Source organism: Brachycentrus maculatus, unplaced genomic scaffold, assembly GCF_059751285.1.
Source record: "Brachycentrus maculatus isolate JH-2025_06_01 unplaced genomic scaffold, ASM5975128v1 h1tg000005l, whole genome shotgun sequence".
Taxonomy (NCBI): Eukaryota; Metazoa; Arthropoda; class Insecta; order Trichoptera; family Brachycentridae; genus Brachycentrus; species Brachycentrus maculatus.
In genome coordinates this window covers 873,665-896,425 of record NW_028280760.1, presented here as the reverse complement: position 1 = coordinate 896,425, position 22,761 = coordinate 873,665, and the positions used below count along the sequence as shown (strand labels likewise).

Here is a 22,761-nt window from a genome sequence, read left to right as displayed (position 1 = left end):
AAGATTTAAGTCATATTTTTAAATGAGAAATTTTTCACCAAAATATCAAAACCTCGTGTGAATTACATTATTTTCATTTCGCTGCTTGAAATGCAACATTTACATTTGAGTATTATGACTTTTAGATGAATTTGTTTTCATTGCTATTTTTAGATTTGAAGATGTGTAATTTGAGACTCGATGTCTCAAAAAAAGGTCGTAATAAGGGAAAAAATAAATGCTGCTGTTGTTACCGTGTGATTTTCCAAAAAACAAATATTATTGGAGGTAGGTAGGAATCGAGTAAATCGATCTTATAAAATATCGATTTGAATTTCACATCCCTAGCATAGAAATTTATCAGCTGTGACTTGTTATCATTTCGACCATTGACTTTGACAGAAATGTCAAATAAATCCTCTGATAATGTGTTATCGGGTAACTCTTTCTACTTGTTATTGCTGTTGAATCCACGAAAAGTTTAGCATTATGATGAACACAATACGCGAAGCATATGGGAGCGTTGTGAGTAAGATAGGGTCGCCGACAAAAGGAGATTCTCATATCAATAAGAAAATATTATGTGTCGGGTTGTGTAATTTGGACATTGTACAAGTTGTCAATACCTTTCCGTTGGAAGATTCAGATCAAAGGTTTGTGTAACACTATCTTTCAAGTATGTTTTGTTTTATTGATTATGTCGAAGTTATTATGTATTTCGTTGACTTTTGTGTTTTGATTTAATTTTGTGTGTCGAATTTCTACCTACATTATCTTAACTACGTCATAAAAATATAATACTAACCAAATATGTATTATACAAATATATCTATCATAATATGTATATTAGATATATATCTTTACCAGTTAAACCTGTTTAAACTTTTCCATATGTTTGCATGATATTCAGAAAACAATTGATTGCGGTACAAAATAGTTATGTTTCCTATAATGTTCCATTTATCTGCCTTTGTTGCTTAGTAGTTAGTCGTGCTGGATGTCCCGGGTTTGATTCTCTAAGTATTCTGAATATTACTGATTTTTTTAAATATAATATTTATTTAATATCTTCCCGAACTGGTACCTGAAGTCATCTTGCCTTTATGTAATTAACGATCAAGATAGCACTGTGTTGATACAACGGAGTGTCCAATGCACCATTCGGTACTGGTAAGGATAAGAAGATACAAACTGGTACATTTGGACTTAGATTGAGTAATTTAAAAAGAGTTTATTATATTTCTATATATGATATAATTACTAACCTCGCTTGGTTAAAATATAACTATAATCAACTGTTTATCTCCATATTTTTTCTCGCAGGTCATCATTATCTCATACAAATAATAATGGAAAAAAATATTATGTTGTAATTAAACATATTGATGGCGATCTCCAAAAAAGTTCTAGTACATAACAATGCTGCCAACTTATGAAAAAAGTAACAATTAACACAAGCGATTTGAGAGATTCGGTGCCGAAACTTACTTGACAATATCTTTGGTATACTGGAAAAGGCTAGATATACTATTTGATATTTTTTCAAACTTGGATATTGTTTCAATATGCTTGATTACAATATAACATTTTAGTGTAATTTTTTTATACAAGATAATTTAAAAATTATACTGTAGATGTCGCATGAATTTATTCTCAAAAATATGAATTGTGCTGTCAATTGAAGCTCAAATACAAGTTTTTGAAGTTTGAGTAATGTGGTTGTCAATCATAGATAGAATGGTTAATATTATGCTATGTATAGGTAATCTCTTAAACCAGCCAGATGACAGGCCGTAAGCCCTGTATATTCACAGAATTTTATATTCGCATCTAAATAATTAAAATAACTTCTTCATCTGTGTTGCAATATCAATAGAAATTATGGAATAAACAGGCTTTAAATTTAGAACGAATGTGAAATCCGATGACAACAATATACTTCAATATTATAGAAAATATTTTCTCTATGGTAAATTTCACTTTTGTCGTATACCAGGTGCCTGCAGTCTCGATGGAGGCGCGGCGGAAATGCATCCAACAACTGCACCGTCCTCTCTCAACTCGGAGCGAACTGCGAGTTTCTCGGAACTCTCAGCAAAGAAAACCATCTCCAGTTCCTCTTAGAAGATTTTAACAAATACAACATCAGCATGGACCACTGTGTCTATTATAAGTAAGAAAACAATTTCTGATTTTAATTCCTGATCAATAATTGTGTCACATTTAATAAGCAGATCAATACATACATATGTGTTAAGAAGGTGGTATTCTTTCATCTTTTCCTTTTAATGATGGAGAGTATATTATATAAAAAGCTTAAGAAACTTCGATATCGAAGTTAGACTGTCCATCATTCGTTTTCGGTGAATCTTTCAACTGTTCACTTCCTCGTCAATAGCTGGAAAAACTCTTGCTAGTTCCAAAAGGGGAGGGATAAGGAGCAGAGGAAGAATGATAAGTTGCTGGAGCGACCAGAAGTGAAACTGACTCGAACCTCCCTTTCCTCCGCTACCTACATGCCTTGGGACACGATAGGATAGAGAGAACTGACCATCAAAGGTTGCTGGGAGGTCAGATCATGTCGAAAGAGTTCTACCATGAAGAAGATAGAATATAATCAAAAATCTTTAACGGAAAGTGGGAGTTTCTTCAAGGAAGGCAATTTGAACACAATATCCTGTTAAATACATTCTAATTGTTGCCAAATGTATACATCTGTTGTCACTTTTACTTTTTTTATTTTTCATCTGTCATTCAAATGTACTAAAAAAATTACTTTCATTTTAGTCGATGAAATCAGATTAAGTTTGTTTTACATTTAATTTAAAACCCGTTAATAAAGTATTAACTGATCATAATTAAGGGTCTAATCCAAGCTGTATTCCTTCTAATCTTGCATAGTTTCAGTGATCTGTTGATAAATAGTCTCGATGTTGAGCATGGAGCTAATAGGACAGTTGTTTCAGCTACACTTCATAACTTCATAAGATAATTCATAACTTTTTTTCAGTGAATGTGAGGCTCCTCTGTCAACTGTAATAATTTCCTTAGAAGGTGCTTCCAGAACAATACTTCACTCAAATCCCAATTTGCCAGAACTTAAATTTGATGAATTTAAAAGGATTAATTTAAAAAACTATTGTTGGATACATTTCGAAGTAAGTTTATGTGCAATATTTTGTGTCCATGATTATTTCACAAATTGATTTAGCAGTTATTTTGTGGTAATATTTTATAATTAATCGTTTAAAATTTGCTTGGTTAATACTGCTATTTTTTACTGTTTGAAAATAATGCTGAATGCATCAAAACAACAGATTTTAAGAAAAAGTGGTAATGTACCATGTTAAAATCTAATAATAAACTAAAAAATAATCATTTTCAGGCGTTTCCAAGTTTGTGAATAGGAGGAAATGCCTGAAAATGAATTAAATATGCATTGATGAAGGGTTATGCTAATTTATTGATTTTATACTTGTACATTGCCTATGAAGTTTATTCTGAAATAAAAAATCATGAGTGTTGTTAGATGCAAATATATACTCGTACAACCTTTCGAAATTCAGGTATCACCCAAAATTGGGTGCTTTGCCAATAAAAAAATTATAAAAAACCTTTCAAAATTAGTCAAACCATGAAAGCCTGTAAGCCCTGTAAATACCTAGACTTACATATTATAAATACATCTCTTCACCTGGCTATGATATCAATTGAACCTTGTTAAAAATATTATCTTTTAAATATTTGTTTTCTCAAAGTATTGCTTATGAAATGTTGGTGTCAATTGACATAAAATGTTTAGTTTTAACAATAAATATTTAAATTAAATAAAAACCTGTAAATATCCTTCCATATTCCCATCTCTATTAACGTCTTCGTCAATAAAATCTTGATAGGTTTATGCGATTTGAAAAACAGAACATGATTCTTTGGTAAATTGAACTCACTTTGATAACATAACTTTGCAGGGTAGAAATGTTAATGAAGTTACATCGATGATGGAGTATGTAGAGCACTGGAACTCACAAATCGAGGACACAAATAGTCATATAAAAATATCACTCGATTTAGAAAAACCCAAAACGGAATTGTTGGATTTATTGCCGTATGCCGATGTTGTATTTGTGGGGAAAGATTTTGCGAAAGCGAGGAAATGTAATAATATGAGCGAAACGCTTAAAACCGTTGCAAAAGATACAAAGTCTGGGTAAGTTGCGCAATATTGTTACAAATTATTTGTAATTATCAAAATACATTTGTCTATCTACTATTCCTTCTCCAATTTCTTCCCTAAATAGCATAAATGTCCTTTTTCCTGAGCTACTTCACTCATGTAATCTGCATACCAGTAACATGTTGGGTGCGAAATAAGTGGTAGGTACCAATGGCTTAAAAGTGATAACAATGAGTCAAATGGTATAAAAGTATCATTGCGTAATTGTAAAATACCCTCACAATCTTGACATTCTCTCGGGACTCCCAAGTATCATTCTATCTACACAGATCATTCGTTTACATCACAGATTTTGTTAGTCTCTCATCCACCATTCTTTCATACCACTTTCTTCTTTCTTTCCTCCATTCAATCTTTCTCTGTTCTCCACAAGTTTATTGTCTTTAAATCTTAAATCTTTCATCTAAGTAGTACTTTAGTCTTCTGTGTGTCCGCTTGTGTTTCAATTCCTTGTCTTTATAGGTCAGGCGTAGATCACGTAAATAAATATCCCTGGAGTAATATTACGGAATAATAAAAATAATATTCCTTTAGGATTAAAATATTAATTTGTTATTGAAATATCGTGCAATACTTGCCTGACATTTAAATAATACAATTATTTTACATGATTCACAAATTTCGTAATTGTGTTATAAATTTATTTTATCTTTGTTTAAAATTAATGTGTCTGGATTATGTGATTATTTTGTGAAATGCATGTTTCAACATGAGTAATAGGATTGCACAGCTAGCATTTCATTATTGTAATTTAAATTGATTAAAGAGTTTATAAATTGAAATTTACAAATTCCATGACTGGAGAAACCTGCCCGAACTAAAAGCATGCTGACAGTCTTACTGCGAGTCTAATTAAGAGCTAGTTTTGGTTGTTTTCCCTTCTTAGATTAGTGGTAAGCCCCTTTAGTTGGCTTGCTGGAGGTCCTCTCTCTGTAGGATTTTCTCTCTGATATTTATATAACATTACCCTGGACTAGTACCTGAAATGCAAGACTGATCACCTTGTCTCGCTGTTATTGATGACCAAAAATAACACTACTTAGATATTATGCGGTGCCCTATCCATCATCGGGTGCAGATAAGAAGATTTTTTCATCGGAATTCAAAGGGCTAATATACTTAAGTATTTCTGATCAATGACAAGTGTCTATTTTTATGTTTGGTTTGTTTTAGAGCTACGATAATCTGCGCATGGGGTGACAGAGGGGCCATGGCTCGGGGTCCCGATGGGTCCACGGAGCAGAGCCCCGCCTTCACTCCGCCGAAGGTGATAGACACCCTGGGCGCCGGAGACACCTTCTGCGCGGCTGTCATCTTCGCCCTCTCGTCGGGCCGCAGTCTCCGAGACAGCATCTACATTGGCTGCCGCATCGCCGGCGCCAAGGTCGGCTGCGAAGGTTTCTCACAACTGGACCAAATTTACAAAGACATAAGCCAGAGCTAAGCAAAGACAACTGTGAAGTTGACCCAGGAAGACTCTTTCAAATTATTATTTATGTGTATTTTGCTTATTAAAAGCATTGTTAACTTTGTGGTATGGTAATATAACACTCTCCTTATCATTAATTGTTCATTTTGTGCAATAACACTTAAACTCTACTTCACGATTACCAGTTTTGGAATAACCATTCCATCATCAGATTATAAGTCCGTAATAACCAATAATACCATTATCAGGTTAACTATAGTTGACCTGATGATGGAATGGTTATAACGAAACCGGTAGTTGTGAAATAGAGTTTTTAAGTAGTACTATACAAAGTGAATGGTGGATGATAAGAAGAGTGTTAATTATTTATGTAACTTAAAAACTGGTTTGATATCCAGCTAAAATTCTACTTCTACTTATCCAGTTGTGATTTTAATTTTTTTTTTATTCAATGGTGAAAAATATGCGATATAATTTTGTAAATACATATATATATTAAAATACCAAAAATTTCAGAAACATTTGGAATCAATGTCAAAACTTACATGTAAATATAATTGTAATAGACTACTACATTGACGATGTATGACAGATGTTCAAATGGTGAAATAAGTTAAGAGTGCAAGGCTGAGAGGCATTATCGATATATTTTTTTAAAAAGTGTACTGAAATGCTTTGGACTGTTGCCTGAATGAGTGAGGAAAGAGCAGTATATTGAGGCAAATGTAGATAGATGCAGAGGAAGACTAAAGAATACTTGCCACAATCAAGTACTTCAAACATTTAAAATTGGACATCTTAGGGGTCGGAATAATCTGTAAGTATGCACTATATGAGGAGATGCATGAATATGACAAAGGGCGAACAGTGTTTAAAAATCTCTATATGTTTCCACTACTATGTAGTAGTGTGGCATTCTTTTCCGTATACCTGCCACTGCGGAAAAGCAGGGTGAGGGTTAGTTAGTTTTTTAAAGTACTAGATGAGAGATTATGTCTAAAGGTAAGGGTGCCTTGGTATTGCTCCACAGGTTTATTTTATTAAAATGGAACTGTCCAATAAAGTTTTTCTATATATTGCTCGCCTCTGAAATGTAGAGTGTTTAGTTACCATTCATAAAGTTCCTGATTCAATTCCCGGGTTTGGGGCAGGGGTCATAATAAATATACCTTATTTTACAGACTATTACATGGATCATAATTTTTAAGTAATTTTAAAAAATCTGTATTTTTACCAAAATGTTGTAACCATGCCATTTGGGAATCTCGTGAAATCCTTGCCAGAGCGGGGTGGTTTGCCTCAGAAAACATCACATTACACCATTGTAGTATGTTTTCGTGTACTACAAATGCACATGTGGTGTTGTGTGGTGGACTACATTTTTTATTGGATGATTCCCATCACTACAATGTTGCCAGATAGAGATAAGTTTCCCGCGGCATTGAATATATGGCCGTTTTTAAGACTGTCGGAATTTCAAATCAAACGCTGGACATTTTTATATTCATTTTGAGTATATGAATTTAAGAGACAATTCTTTTTTAGAAATCTTATATGAGTAGTCCGTAATTATTTCTGGTATCCAATGCGCGAGAATGATCATTTTCTCTTCAGTTGACACTGCTTCAATCTGATGCAGTATCATATGCACCATTTGGAATGAATATCAGTGGTAGTATTTTTGAAGTGAGCTTTATTATGTAACGGGAAATGCGCAATATTACTTTGTATACATACTTGTATTGTATTTTTAAAATTGTAATAAAGAATATAAAAATATTGTGTTCATATTGACGACTGATCACCCTAATTTGGAACTATGTATGTAAATGGTTAGTATTTTCATTGCTGACCTACAGTTTTTTTAGGAATCCATGATTCAATTATTATATATTTTTTTTACATATATATATTTTTTTAAATATTAATTTATCAACATAGTGCTTTCATTCTCTCGTAATCCATTCACTCCACATGTCTAAATTTCTTCAAAGATTTGTCATATATGTACCGGTTTTTTTCACACATTCGTCTTAGACTCTAAAGGATCGTATTTCAACGGCGTTCTTTCTGCTTTCATCCTTATTTTGCAATTATTGCAAAGCAAGTACATAAATGAGATGCAGTTATATGCAAGGTATTGTGACACAATATTTAGTTCACTAAATTAGTAAAATATGGACTGTTTGATAATAACATAATGTAATAACATTTATGCATTTGTATGAACTAAAGGTTTGTTTATGAATTATATAACTATTTGTATACAATTATTAAATAAGATTTGTAAATGCAATTAGGAGAAAAAGGGTAAATAAAAAAATTATATGAAATATTAATCTTTTATTTAGCAAAAATTATTTTCCCTATATACATATGTATACCTTTAAGACTAAAAAAAATAAGTAAAAATTAATACAGAAAATAAATAGTACCTTTCATTTATCAGAGATAAAAAATTGATTTATATGTATATTTTACTATCAGCCATCAGTCTTATTGTTTTTTAGAAGATAAATTTTGCTTAGAAGTACATAATTGAAAGTTAAGCGCATTTATCTTAAACTATTTACTTAAATATACATAATACAAAGCATAATACAATTCTGAAAGTCTACAGAATAAAAGTAGGTATATTTTTAAGAAGTTAGAGAAAGAAAATATTAGGGCCTCCGAGTGCGATACCATATGGATAAATCTGTTCACATAACTATTTGCCAATATCACAAAGCGTCAAATACTAATCATGTCAGTGTGATCAGCCTTGCCAATACTAAACAGCATTATGCATGTGTGAACATTACTTCAAATGAAACTTAGCCTTTAATTTTTGACATTGTATATTACGAAACATAGATTTGGAAAATTTATTCATATAAATAACTGATATAAAGTGTAGCATTTGTGTTTGTGAACAATAATTCAGACACACCAAATATTATGAATTAAAAGTAACTAATAATAATTAAAATAAAATATGAAATGATATTTTCAGGCATTTCCTAGTATGTGAAATCATTTTAAAAAGAATCTCACATGCATTTACTATATGAAGGTTTCTGCCAACTAACTGAAAACTTTAGATGTTTTTACCTATGAAGTTCACTCTGGAAAAAAATCTTCTGTTTATTTATTGATTTGGTGTTTAATTTGTAGAACTCCATTTTAATTTATGTATTAATTTTTAAATCAAACACAGATTATTAAACATTTAAACAACTTAGTAGACTTAAAAAATCTGTGTTTGATTTAAAAATTGATACATAAATCTTCTGTTGTCGCATGCAACATATATACAACTTATCGAAACTTAAATTGAGTAATGTGGTTAATAATCATAGGTAAAATGGCAAATATTATAGGGTATAAAAGATCACTTGCCATATCTATAAAAAGTTGATATATATTGCACTCATTACGTTTTTAAAGGTACGAGTGTATTAATAGATAGGTACCTTTTGTATTTCACACTCATTACTCATTTTATGACTTAACCATGAGGATATAGACTACCATTAACCTGGAATCACACCCTGACATCTATTAATAAAATTGTCAAAGTAGCTTCAGTAAGCATCAGTTAACTATAAATATAGTATAAAAAATATAAGTGATCATTCACATAGCTAATACGGATATGATTTGTTTTGGATACATATTGAATTACACATTGTTGATGTGTCGCATAATTTGGAGCTTTTACCAGCTGAAGACAAGCGGAGACAGTGCATTTGGAGAGATAAATGTCCAAAACAGGCCCAAAAGTCGAATATCAGTATTAGCCAAAATCAACACCAGTATCAAGCATTTCCCTCATCATGACGGTAGCTTGTCTAGGGAGGATTCTAAGGAGGTGACCCAAAAACAGCAAATGTCGAGGAATAGACACTTCTACGTAATTCCTCCGAACGGCTTCTATTATGGACTTTGCAGCTGCTGCAGCACCGATCGTCCCAAAATAACTAGGTATCCTGCAAGAAACCACAATAAAGCCAATGAATAAACATAACTCTGAAATAGTTATGAAATAGTTATTGAAATAGTTATCACTATGTAAAATAAACATTGATCTGTGGACCCGGGTTGATAAAATATTTTTTTATCTTATATTTGTTATATCAAAAGATTAATACAGGCCAAAAATTATTTAAAACAAAAAATGTCTTCTTTTATAGAAATGTGAGTTTGTCATGCCAAAATAATTACAACTCATCGCAAGGACATTAACATGTTTCCAAGTCCGCAGTGCAGTGTTAAGCCCGTTCAGCTACCGTGCTAGAGGTCCCAGGTTCGATTCCGAGCGGGGTCAAAAAAATATAAGTGATCTTTATTTCATATCACCTTGGACTGGTACAATAAGCGCAGGTCTGATCACCTTACTTCATTGCAATTAACAATAAAGATAACACTGCATCAATACAATGCAGCGCTTTATATACCATTGGGTGCATAGAGCACTGCATGGTGCAAATATGGGATATAAAGGTTTTAATTGTATGATTCCTTACCTGAGCCGAATATCTTTAGCTAATTCTGCACTTATGATAAAGGGGTAGACGTGGACAAAGGTGACGTGAACATTGTTATTCTTGGAGATTCGTAGTTCCTCTAATAGAGATTGTGCGAGGCCCTGGACGGCAATTTGCGCGACGCTCAATGGCAGCTGTCCTTTCTGGCCACTCAGCCCGGCCACCGATGTCAGAGCCACAATGTGACCGTGATCATTTTTCTTCATGGTCGGAAGGAATTCATCCAAGAGCTGCAAGGGAAACATTTGTAATTTTAAAGATTCAAAAAGAAAAAAATTAGATTGAAAACTTCAGAATTTTTTTTTAGAAGGAAATGAACTGCGATACTGCAAAATAATGTTTCTGACTGCACGCCCCTTGGCTGCCCAAAAACGGATGATGAAAGTTTAAGAGCTTACTTTGACTGATATATTCAATGAGCAATGACTTTCATTCACATTACGGTATGTACATACTGTACTAATACCTACTGTGGTAACTTGTAACTTTGCTTGACATCTAAGTGCTGCCTTTTCATTTAATAAATAAAAAGCTTTTTTCCTTTGAAAATAGTTTTTCTCCCATTTTCAACATCTTCTCTTCTTCATGTGCCTTGTTAGGTCCCCCCAATGTTGGCGGTCACTATGGCAAAAGCTTTGCGATCCTGCGCTGTCCGAAACAACTCCTCCACTCCTCTCATCCCGGTCCAATCGCGAATGGAATAGGCAAATGAACTTTCAACATACATACAGTAAAAAATCTAATTATCCGAATGGGTTCAGGTTTGAATTGATTAGGATAATTAAAGTTCTACTGTATTACACTATGAGCTACTTAGTCCATTGTAATTTTCATAGTAAAAATAAATAAAATCATCATATTTTTTGTTAATTCTACAAGTATAAGGATTTGCTAGTTAAACATGCTAACCTAGTAATTGCTAACATCGCAACAGGGTACGTTTGTGTTTAAAGAACTTACCCAAAAATGCGAAGTGAGAGTCAGGTCCATAGTTTGGTATATATCCGAGGGAGGTTCGTTGAGCAGAGACCGTGGGCTCGGAATGCCGCAGCAATGGAATAACATTGTTACATTTCCTACTTCACGTTTCACATTCTTGGCCATTTTCTTCACTTCTTCTTTCTTGGTGATATCGCAGGTGAAGTGCCATATCTTGCCAGTTTTCGGGGGGACCAGGGTTTGAGCCTCCTTGGCAATGCTTTCATTCAAGACGGTGTTTATGTCGATGCACACAACTGTCGCACCTTTCAATGCCATCTGCTTCACTATTTCCTTGCCCACCCCTCGGCAGGCACCGATCACCTAAAAAATAAAGCATTTAGTCACCAAATCCAGCACATTTTTCAACTAAAATACACTCAGACCTCGCTTTGCGTCGTTTCACTTTGCATTTTTTCAAAGTTACGTCGTTACTGAATAAAGACTCATTTCCTCTATCTTTGATGTGTATATGATTTCCAATGGAAAATAGCAATTCACTTTGCGTTGTTTCAATTTGCGTTGCGATATTTTGGAATGTGTCTACGACGCAAAGTGAGGTCTTAGTGTATTAAGAAGAAAAAAAAAACTTTATGTAATAATTACTTAGTTTACAGAGAATTGATTTGCACTATTTCCACATTGATTTCCACTAAACTGCGATTTTAAATAAGTATCAATCCTGCACTCCAAATTATTGGATATATGAGTGAATATACAATATTTGATAGGATACATATAGATAACATAAGCGAAGGAGTTCAGGTGTAGGCATCACCGCTATATGGGAAAACAAATTGGAAGAGGAATAGTAGTTACGCACAAACATAGAATATTCGTTATTCTATACCAATACTCCTACTAGCTTGGAAACAAATAAATACATTCGTATTTTGTTAAGTTGTTAAAAAAATTCCAACAATTATAATTCACAAAAAAAACCTCTTACCTACAAATATTTCATAGTATAATAATTATAACAGTTATTTTTTTACATTTAAATCCTTTGTCTAATTTGCCTGTAAAAAAAAATGTGGTACGGGCCCTCCAGTGAAGAAATGGCTCAAGCTGATTTTACCATATTATTTTTTGAGGCAGTTGAATCTATTCTCGTAGGGTGGCTCTGCGTGTATGGACTGTAGTGGACTCTGTCATCCAATGTCGATATTATTTAGGTATATTTGCTATTCAAAGATATGAACAAATATTTTGCCCATAAAACCATTTATTTTATTTTAAAAAATGAAATACTAGATGGAACAGCTTTCTGTACCCAATACCAGTTTTAAAAGTAGTTAAAAAATCTTTTTGTTTAAATATTCAATAAAAACATGAAACTGGAACATATTATTATTTAATTCCAATTTTTGGAATTAAAAAACCTGCCCTTTTTCCGAAAAAAATCTTCATTAAAACTCATCAGTCAAAGGGTTGAACTACAAATATTTCCACTTACCATAACAATCTCCCCGGTAACAGACTTCAGGGGCGCTGGCCATACAAGTTCTAATCCTGCTTTTGCTATTGAGAGTATCGAGTAAAAAGTAAGCCAAGAAATATCCCATATTAGAACGGACGCTGCGTAAAAACGCAGTAACATGCGAAAAGGCAGGAGAAATTTCAGGCTTCCGGGAATGGAGCGTACCCAAGTACTGCGGCTTCGGTTCTCTAATTCCTGCAACAAATCCATATTGTCACAACACTGTCTTCGATAAATATGCACAACCATTAACAACACTTGTTAAAACACTAAATAAACTGGATAAATATTATTATCAATACCATTTTAATCTTCGTTGTAGCTAGCCGGCTACCAGACTCAGCATGAGTATATCACTGTGTATCAGAAGGAAATTGACTGAGACTTTTTACTCAGGCCAATGTCCGGGGTGCAATGTGTGATAATAATAATTTATTATTCATCAAGTCCTTATCTTTTTCGTGTACGTACTTATCAATCAATGCCAGCTTCCCGGTTAAAATAATTTTTAATAACAGATAACGAAAAATAAGAACACATGTAGGTAGAACAGAAAAAAGTAAAATAATAATAGAGAAAATAAACATACCTACAAATGCAGAAACAATAATAATGCCGTGCTTTAAAGGTAATTTATATTTTATATCTTTATTTTTATGCAAAAATAATCGATTTAATTTTTCGTCATTATTTGACAGTTCAGTACCTTCATCAGCGAGTGACAGAACACGAGACATACAAAAATCATATATGTATACATACATATTGCTATAGAAATGGAAATTTGGCAATGGTGTAAACACTACACGATCAGAAACCAAGCCAAAAGTTTACAACTACTACCATCACGCCGTTTCTCCGCAAGGATAGGCAGAGAGGATGGAACGCCACACTCTTCTGTCCTAACATACACTTCTCGCTTCCTTCACATCCATACATCTAGTCATATATGCCCTCCGATTACGCAAAATTTTGATACCACCAGATTTTGGGTTCTGATCGTGTTGTTTTCGGCCATTCTTGTTCTGATCTCCCTCTCACATTCGCCACATATAATTTCTTAGTCATTCTCTCGTTATCCTTTCGCTTCACGTGTCCATACCGCCTTAAAGAACTCTTCTGAATTGTTTTAATTATCCCTTGTTTAGCCCCACATTTCTTTCTTACCTCTTCGTTTTAAGGGATATATGTATGTTGAACCTATATTTTCATGTATATTCATAATGTCTACCTCCGTGGTGTAGTGGTCAGCGTATTTGGCTACCGTGCTAGAGATCCCGGGTTCAATTCCCAGTGGGGTCAAAATAAATACGGATGATATTCACTTTCATATTACCCTGGACTAATACAAGAAGCCTAGGGCTGATCACCTTGCCTTTTTGCAATAAACATTCAAGTTAACACTGCGTTGCTACGATGCAGTGCCCTTTGCACCATTGGGTTCAAATAAGGGTTAAAATTGTTTTTTTTTTCATATATAGAGGTAGGTACTCATAGAAGATAACTAGTCTATGGCATTGTTTTGACAGCCTGATGAGCGTTTACTCATTTGCTGTCAAATTTTGTTAATTTTTCTAATATTTGAATGCGATTCGTTTATGAATTATAATCAACTGTATTTAATTCATGTAAAAGTGTACATTAAAAAAAAACATTAAGAAAGAATTAGGGTTTAAGCTGTTTCTAAAATGTCTATCGTGTATACAGGTGATCCGGATTTAGAATTAAAAGTAAAAAAAGGTTTGTATTTGGAATAAAAAAGGAAGAATTAATTTCAATTTCTGCGCAATTTTTTATGATTATTGTACGATAAATTTATTTTTTCTTCTCACTTATAGCTACTGAGCGGATATCAGAAAACATGCACATAGTTGCGAATGAGCCATCGCTGGCATTCTACAGACTACAGGAACACGTGAGGAAGGCTCTTCCTCCGATGGTGGAGAGGAGAATCGAAGTTACTAAACTACATCACGAACTGCAAGGAAGATGTTATGACGTGGAGTATGCTGTGAGGTACAACATTTCTGCTTTATTTAACTGATAAAGAAATGTTTTAAGTCCATTACAAGTCTATGCTAAACGGTATAAATTAACCTATTACTTTAACAACTAATTGGCTCAGGTAATGATTACTGAAAAACTTAAAACAAGTTATTATGTAAATGCATACTCCTTACAGAGCATACTGACTTTATTTATCATTGAGATCAATAATTTCTTATTGCTTTTTTCAGTGCTGTGAAATCAATGGATGGAGCCGCCAAAAGCTTTGCCAACATTCAAGAGATGCTAAAGAATGCTATATTCCTCAAGCAACAGTTGAAGTATGAAGAAACGAGAAAGAACAAGAAAGACACTAGTTCTGTTTACAAGCGGCTGTCAGCTCACATTACCCTGGACCTGCCTGACTTAGCAGACCTGTCGGGCGTAGTGAGGGAAACTACCAGCCGAGTGGAGAACATGATGGCTCAAGCCAGAAGCTCTACAACTAGCACCGAATTGCAGAGATCTCATACAACTTTACATTAGGACACATTTAACTGTGTCTCTTCATTTGTTTTGCTATTGTGATATATTTAGTATAAATTTTTGTTGAAAAACAATAAGTTCATTTGATTTATTTAATGTTTTTGTATTTTAAATTTAATAAATAATTTATTCAATGTTTTTACGTTTTAAGTTTAATAAATAATATGAGTATTTGATGCATGAGTAAAATGTTTTACTTTTGTAACTAATAAAAGCAATCTGCTACCCTAACCCAAACCTTACCGAAATTGTTGTCAAGGATTCTGATATACATATTGCTATTTTTTTTAGCTTTGAGAATAGGTGTCTGCGGAGATTTTTGGACGTGCGGTGGTTTGACTATGTGAGGAGTGAAGAGAAAAGTTGTAGGACGCAGCAAATCTTGGCAGTTGTCTTTTGAACTTCGGGACGTGAACCTGACTTGGGAGGATGCAAGGTAGCTGACGGCCGACAGAAAAACCTGGAGACAGTTTGTGAACTCCATATGCTCCACATAGGGAGCGGATATGGTATTAATAATAAATAGTATTTTTTGATGCCTCCTTTCTTGTAAAGTTATCAAGTTTTTTTTTATCACAATGTGTAATGCAGCTTAGTTTAAGCAAAAGCGGTGCTGATTATAGATATGAAAGCTTGTTAAAAGAAAGACACTTGTTGAAGGTTTTTAAAATGACTGAAGACTTATTATAATATCGTTTTCTTTACGTACGCTACCCAAAATTAAAGACCTCAGAAAAGATTTTTTATTTTCCTGATTATCTAATACATGGGAAGTTAAACCACAAATAAAGGTTTATATTATCCACTGACACTTCGTGATGGAATTGCATTTTTAATTTATTATTAGATTAAAACCAATATTTTTAGCTTTTCCACTTTTTTATTTGACCAGCGACCGGGTTTCGTCGTTACCGACATCATCAGACTGGTGAGAGGCTATACAAATTGTTATGTTATATATAAAAGAAGGCAGGAGTTGATAACCATGATTTGATATACTTTTATGAGAAATTAATTTAATTTGAGTGAATTTAAGTATTGTATAATATTAAAAATATTTTTTATGGAAGGAGCCGTCAACCAGCATTTCCTGATACTTCGTTACATAATTTAAATTCATTTACAAAAAATGCAAATCTATTATAACTTTATATAAAATCGTGCTTTCAATACAAAAAAACCTTTATAAAAAATATTTTTAATATCATACAATACTTAAATTCACTCAAATTAAATTAATTTCTCATAAAATTATAACAAATCATGGTTATCAACTCCTGCCTTCTTTTATATATAACATAACAATTTGTATAGCCTCTCACCAGTCTGATGATGTCGGTAACGACGAAACCCGGTCGCTGGTCAAATAAAAAAGTGGAAAAGCTAAAAATATTGGTTTTAATCTAATAATAAAAAAACACAAATAAAGGATTTATGTTTTAGTTGTTCGTAAAGTAATAAATTAAACTTCTTGGTTTGCTTAATTAAAAAATATTACGGTAAGGTCCAATAATTTTTATCTTTAGAAATATAAATATTGTTACAAACTATCAAAAACATGTTTCACAAAAAATAAATCTGTGTAGGTACGTAATTTCACTGGTTATATAAATTATAACCGATCGGGCTACATTTTTCCTTTATGTTGTATACTTGAAAATTTTGTACGCTTCAGTTGCAAGCTTGACTGTCATGGCAAAAGCTGTTTTGTACATGTAGGTATTGTGTCTCGCGAATTTTGTGCACCAGTTATTTTTTTATTGTCAAGATCCGTGTATTTGACTAACGGGTGAGTGCTTTATGTGTGCAATAAACAGTCAATATTTTTATATCGTGTTAATTTAATATTTTTGTACTCTATATTTATTCACATAAAGTATGTCGATCGATTAAATTAGCTCATACTTGTGTGCAATTTTATTACAACCCTTACGAATAATATATTGCGCGATAAATATTAAACAAGCTTTTAGAGACCCGAAAAAGTTACTGTAGTGGATCCATATATTAAAACTTGCGTATTTTTCTTTACGAATTTGTCCGGTAGGTACCCATCTGTCAAAACTGTCTTGTATCTGAATTTTAGCTCAAGTATCTAATTTTTATTTTATTTGTTGATATTTTCTACATAATTAATAGTTTCCGGGGTTATTTACAACACAACAATGAAAAATGCATTATGAGACGAATTTTTACGCACGAAATCATAACGTAAGCGACCTGTAAATGTTTTGTGGAATAAATACCATCGAAAATATTGAATTATCCGTAGTATTACAACACGTGTACGTCGTGTAAATTGTTTTTTTTTATTTATTTATAATATATCTCATATAATGGGTGTTCTCTTTTAACCTCGTCATATTTTTACTCTCTTTTTATATCAATATAATTTACATCCTTTAATAATTTATTGTTGTATAATATTTTGATTAATTACAATTACTACCCACTTAATTAATTCTCACGGCATAATTTCACTGACTTGGTTTTTGAAAATTTAAAAAAATTTAATGTTTAGTATTTTTTAGTGTCTGATTTCTTCGCAGTTTTCTGAAATCAATAAATAGTTTCGTATCATACCCAAAAACGACGAATGTTCTCATGATATGTTTTAAAAATCAACCCTAGAGTTTTTTTGGCTCTGAAAAGTTCGTTCAGACTTGTGATGATTGTTTATGAGGTAAATGTGATGTGTTGTCGTCGGTATTTTTACTCCATTACACTTTTTACGTCTCAGATGTTTACATATGTAAAATGTTTCGAAAGTAGGGTACGATATTACCTAGTTACATTTATGATAAATATATTTCGTAAAATCAAGTTAAAATTTACTTGTAGCTTTTATTTATCTGCCTTCGTAGTGTACCGGTTACCATATTTGGCTTTCGTGATTGAGGTCTCAAGTACGATTCTCGGCTTGGTATTCGTATATACCATATATACACATACATATCGCTCACTCCTTTCAAGAACGTCATAAATGAAAAAAAACTTGAATTTTCAGGAGAACGTTTTTAAAGTTTAAAAATATAATAAAATGTATTAAAAATAAATATCAAGCCACTTATTGATCTTTTTACTGTGCAACAGATCTTTTTAGGTAAAACTTGAAGGTTTTTTCTCCATTTGAAAAATATTTAGTAGATTTAAAAAAATAATTAAACAATACCGTTCCTTCAAAATGCAAAAACAACGCTTTCTGCCCTGTAGCGGGTAAATATTAAGTTTAAAATATGCCGTTTTTGCTGGGATATAGTACATTTTCAGGGCATTCCGAAAACATGCATAACTGAAAATTGACGATTTTTGATTTATGACGTTCTTGAAAGGAGTGAGCGATATGTGTGATTTTACCACTTTATTTAATGTGTTACCTTGTGCTGGCATCTGAAGTGTAAGACTGACCTACAACCGTACCTATCAAAAACAAAGAACTCAGTATTTTAGGTATTCAAGTTCACTCCATTTTTTGCAAAGATAAAATTTATCTGTCGTCTGCAATAAAATCACAATATCGAAAATGTTTTTCTCTAGCAAATGTTATTTCGAGACAAGAGTATGTTGGAAGCAAAGTGAATGAAATATATTTAAATAAAATTGTTAAATCGCCCACCGAAAGCATGAAAGGCTCTTAGCTTTGAAATTTCGACCTAAAATCTATTATGAAAAAAAAAAAACAATTTCACATTTATCAATTTTATGGGAGTACTTACTACCCCTGTAAAATTGATAAACGTGAAAGTGATTTTGTCAGCCATTTGCATGGATTCCTGGAGGTCCCGGGTTCGATTCCCAGGGGGGGTCAAGTAAATATAAAGGAATTTTTCGCTCTAATATTCAATATTACCCTGGACTGGTACCTGAAGAGGAAGGCTGATCATCTTTCATTCGTGTGATCAAGATAAAATTGCTTATATAATGCAGTGCCCCATGCACCATCGGGTGCGGATAAGGGTTTGAAGAATTAGAAACTAATTTATGTAGTAAACTCTATATTAATTTATGTATTAAATGTTAAATCAGTGTTTGTTTTTAAAATTTAATACATAAATTGAAATGGAATTCTATAAATTTAACGCAAATAATATATAAATAACAACTTTATAGTTTTTTTCCACATAAGTATATTTTATTTGACCAGTCACCAGTAACCGATGATGTCGGTAACGACGAAACTTGGTGAAATAAAATATATGTGGAAATAATTTATACAGCTGTTATTTGATTACGGAAACACTTGTTTTTATACCACTTGAGTTTTATCAAAGACTACTAGTTTCGGAAGCTAAACTTCCATCGTCAGGTCTGAATAATAACTAAAAAAACAAGTGTTTCCGTAATCGTTGTAACATGTCTAACCACAAAGTTAATTCCGAAACAATAAATAAAATAGCTGTTATTTTATTATGTAAAATACAGTTCCACCAAGAAATGTCAGTACAAAACATAAATCTACCAAACTAATTTGCTATGTTTTGCCGGAAATTGTTAAGTACTTTACGAGGTTGGCGCTTTGAAGGAGTAAGGTGCAGGAGTCCTCTTTGTAAGCGTCTGCAATTAATCCTTTTAAGTTCAGCATGATGTCGCAAGTTTGTGTGTAAATGATTAAAAATGTACAAGTGCAGTAAAGAAGCTGCCTCGTGTTTGGCGTGTCCTCGACGTGAGCCAGGAGCCGGCTACCCCCGAGCGAGGTGTCTACCTCCCCCGCCCACAGTGCCCTGCGCGGGGTTGGGATCTCCCCTTATCTCTTATCAGATTTGCATTATGCTTACGAACGAGGCTATATTTAAATTCAAGTTGGGCTCTCTCGAGTCGGTAGGTGGCGCGGGTACTGCCTATCCCTAGCCGTGACAGCATCCACGGGTACGGATTATACTCGAATTAGCTTTAGTTCAACATTTTTATCGATATCTCAACTAAGATGAAGACAACATTTTGAGTGTGTCCAAATACTTGTTCACAAAATCTGGGTTATCTCCAATTACAGGAGTTATTTTCATATAATTTTTTTTGGTCGTCAGCCCCGTAAATGCCCAGACTTCCATATTTTTCCTTATCTTTGAACACTCAAAATGTTGTAAATAAATTATCTGGTCAAATTATAAGCTTAAATAGTAAAAATGAGAATGGTATTTTCTGGCGTTTTTTATGTGTGTGATTTATAATCCAGGATTCGGACCTCACATACTAATATAAGAGTTTCTGCTTAGTAAAAAGCTTCTTTACATCTCACCAATAGATGTCTCTAGTGAAGTTCTAGTGATTCAAGAACAAGTTTTCTAAATTGGTTCATATATATAGAACTTCCAAGAATTTGAGTAGTGTGGTTGTCAATAATGGGTGGAATTGGTGAATGTTACACGTGTGTAAAGTGATCGCTTAAACCAGCCTATGACGGTCGTTAGCCCCGTAAATGCCCAGACTTCCATATTCTTCTTCATCTCTGATGAGATGTCAAAAAATAATATAAGATGAAGACGTTTTTATTGAATTGGGAATATGAAAGTCCGAAGAATTCCAGGGCTTACGATCTTTGATTGGCTGGATCAATCCAAGTGATCACTTTCACCATTCTACCATGACTGACAATCACATTACTAAAATTCCGTAATGTTGGGCATGTAATACATATCCTTCAGTTGAAAACACAATCCGCATTTTCGAGAAAAACTTGATCGGCGTCCCTGTGGTTGGAAATAGCGAGTTAAGAGACGTTAATTTTTTTATGCATGTGGGATTCTTCCGAATTTCACATGTATACATACTCTAGGAAACCCTGAAAACCGGACCTTTAGTAATGAGATTGTCACTCATGAGTGCAGTTGTGAATGTTCTCGTCTGTGGACTCGATCTCCTGGATTGGTTTGCAGCAACAAATGACACTTCCTTCGCCATTCCGGTATATTATGCGCCACCCTATTCAGCTCCTCGTGCGTTAAATAGCCCATATCCCCGTATAAGTCGCAAAGATATTGGCGGCGTGGGTTTGTTCCCTCGATCGTTCCCTCTATTACCCCAGGCGCAGGAACTCTCCTGTCTCAACACGTGACAGATCCATTTGGCGCGTCTCTTCGAGATAGGCTATTCGATGTGAATGTTACACAGTGTATAAAGTGATTACTTAAATCAGCCAACGATAGATTGTAAGTCCTGCCAATACGGCTGTCCAAACTTAAAACACAGTAAGGGACATTTTTTTGTAGTACATTTTTTATAATACAATTACTGAAGATGTGAAATATCGTTGAAAATCTTGATATATACTTACGTGGAGTTCCTCCTACACTATCCACCATTTACGAACTAAACATTTGGGCACACTTAAAAATATAACTTTAATTCCTCTATACCGTACGCTTTATTATGTTTTGATCGTCCCCGGTCAAAATGATTTTAATTATCACTAGAAGTTCAAAGCGTGCCGTTCGATTATTAGATAAACAGCTAAGGGTCTCGATACCAGGGCTATAAATAAGAGGGGCCACGTCGTGCGACACTCGGCAGTCGGCAGTGGGCAGCGGGCAGTACCCGGCTGTCGTCGGGAGCCGCACTCCTCCAGGATTCCAGGCCGGTAGAGGCAATCAAACTTCCATCCGATCAATCAGCCCCTACCCCCTCCCTGGCACCGGCCACCCACCCCGCCGCCGACGACAGCTAGAAAGTGGGAAGTGGAAAGAATCATCTCGAGCGTGAAATAACACAACCGAAACATATATTTTGCATTAACCCCCTATCCTTAACCCCGACCTTTATGGTTTCACGCTTTGGGCTTATTTGACCCACTCTTATGAATCCAGAAATATGACACTTATAAATATCTCGTGGGTTTAGAAGCAAAAATAGTTCTCGCCACTTTATTTTAATGCAGGCGTGGCCAACCTTTCCTAGGTCTGGGGCCAAATTATCATTCTGTCTCCGAGTCAAGGGCCTGACTAAATATATATATATATATATATATATATATATATATATATATATATATATATATATATATATATATATATATATATATATATATATATATATATATATATATATATATATATATATATATATATATATATATATATATATATACATATATACATATATATATATATATTATATATATATATATTTATATATATTATATATATATATATATATATATATATATATATATATATATATATATATATATATATATATATATATATATATATATATATATATATATATATATATATATATATATATATATATATATTATATAAAATATATATATACATATATATATATATATATATATATATATATATATATATATATATATATAAATATATATAATATATATATATATATATATATATATATATATGTATATATGTATATATATATATATATATATATATATATATATATATATATATATATATATATATATATATATATATATATATATATATATATATATATATATATATATATATATATATATATATATATATATATATATATATATATATATATATATATATATATATATATATATATATATATATATATATATATATATATATATATATATATATATATATATATATATATATATATATAT

General features: G+C 32.7%; 4 protein-coding genes across 24 annotated transcripts in view; 3 read left to right on the top strand and 1 right to left on the bottom strand.

The window, feature by feature from the left end:
* The first annotated feature begins 345 nt into the window (after positions 1–345).
* On the top strand, positions 346–7,419 carry LOC148313776 (ketohexokinase-like). The gene is made up of 5 exons (XM_088278422.1): positions 346–632; positions 1,976–2,152; positions 2,990–3,137; positions 3,948–4,186; positions 5,387–7,419. The coding sequence occupies exons 1-5, from the start codon at positions 469–471 to the stop codon at positions 5,655–5,657; spliced, it is 999 nt and encodes a 332-aa protein (XP_088134548.1). The 5' UTR covers positions 346–468; the 3' UTR covers positions 5,658–7,419.
* A 551-nt stretch (positions 7,420–7,970) lies between these two features.
* On the bottom strand, positions 7,971–13,352 carry LOC148313775 (epidermal retinol dehydrogenase 2-like). 2 transcript variants are annotated; one of them, XM_088278409.1, is made up of 5 exons: positions 13,219–13,352; positions 12,606–12,824; positions 11,132–11,473; positions 10,151–10,401; positions 7,971–9,613 (listed from the first exon to the last, which is right to left on the bottom strand). In XM_088278409.1, exons 2-5 carry the CDS (start codon positions 12,747–12,749, stop codon positions 9,421–9,423), a joined length of 930 nt encoding a protein of 309 aa, XP_088134535.1. In that variant the 5' UTR covers positions 12,750–12,824; positions 13,219–13,352; the 3' UTR covers positions 7,971–9,420. The 2 variants fall into 2 exon arrangements, with proteins under 2 accessions (XP_088134535.1, XP_088134526.1); XM_088278400.1 differs by lacking the exon at positions 13,219–13,352 and adding an exon at positions 12,932–13,190.
* A 783-nt stretch (positions 13,353–14,135) lies between these two features.
* On the top strand, positions 14,136–15,350 carry LOC148313774 (BLOC-1-related complex subunit 8 homolog). The gene is made up of 3 exons (XM_088277929.1): positions 14,136–14,369; positions 14,468–14,645; positions 14,867–15,350. Exons 1-3 carry the CDS (start codon positions 14,318–14,320, stop codon positions 15,159–15,161), a joined length of 525 nt encoding a protein of 174 aa, XP_088134055.1. The 5' UTR covers positions 14,136–14,317; the 3' UTR covers positions 15,162–15,350.
* A 1,484-nt stretch (positions 15,351–16,834) lies between these two features.
* LOC148313773 (uncharacterized) overlaps positions 16,835–22,761 on the top strand; it is a 152,328-nt gene continuing 146,401 nt past the window's right edge. For all 20 annotated transcript variants that reach the window (XM_088256365.1, XM_088256357.1, XM_088256244.1 and 17 more), the window contains exon 1: positions 16,835–16,950. The gene's annotated coding sequence lies outside the window, so the exon portion shown is untranslated. The remainder of the gene's footprint in view (positions 16,951–22,761) is intronic.

Coding starts and splice junctions, on each gene's coding strand:
- LOC148313774 (XM_088277929.1), top strand. CDS start 14,318: ATGTCTATCGTGTATACAGGTGATCCGGATTTAGAATTAAAAGTAAAA. Junction 14,370..14,467: donor AGAATTAAAAGTAAAAAAAG/GTTTGTATTTGG, acceptor TCTCACTTATAG/CTACTGAGCGGATATCAGAA. Junction 14,646..14,866: donor GACGTGGAGTATGCTGTGAG/GTACAACATTTC, acceptor TGCTTTTTTCAG/TGCTGTGAAATCAATGGATG.
- LOC148313775 (XM_088278400.1), bottom strand. Junction 11,474..12,605: donor TTACCGGGGAGATTGTTATG/GTAAGTGGAAAT, acceptor TTTATTTTTTAG/GTGATCGGTGCCTGCCGAGG. Junction 10,402..11,131: donor CTCTCACTTCGCATTTTTGG/GTAAGTTCTTTA, acceptor TTTCCCTTGCAG/CTCTTGGATGAATTCCTTCC.
- LOC148313776 (XM_088278422.1), top strand. CDS start 469: ATGATGAACACAATACGCGAAGCATATGGGAGCGTTGTGAGTAAGATA. Junction 633..1,975: donor TTGGAAGATTCAGATCAAAG/GTTTGTGTAACA, acceptor GTCGTATACCAG/GTGCCTGCAGTCTCGATGGA. Junction 4,187..5,386: donor GCAAAAGATACAAAGTCTGG/GTAAGTTGCGCA, acceptor GGTTTGTTTTAG/AGCTACGATAATCTGCGCAT.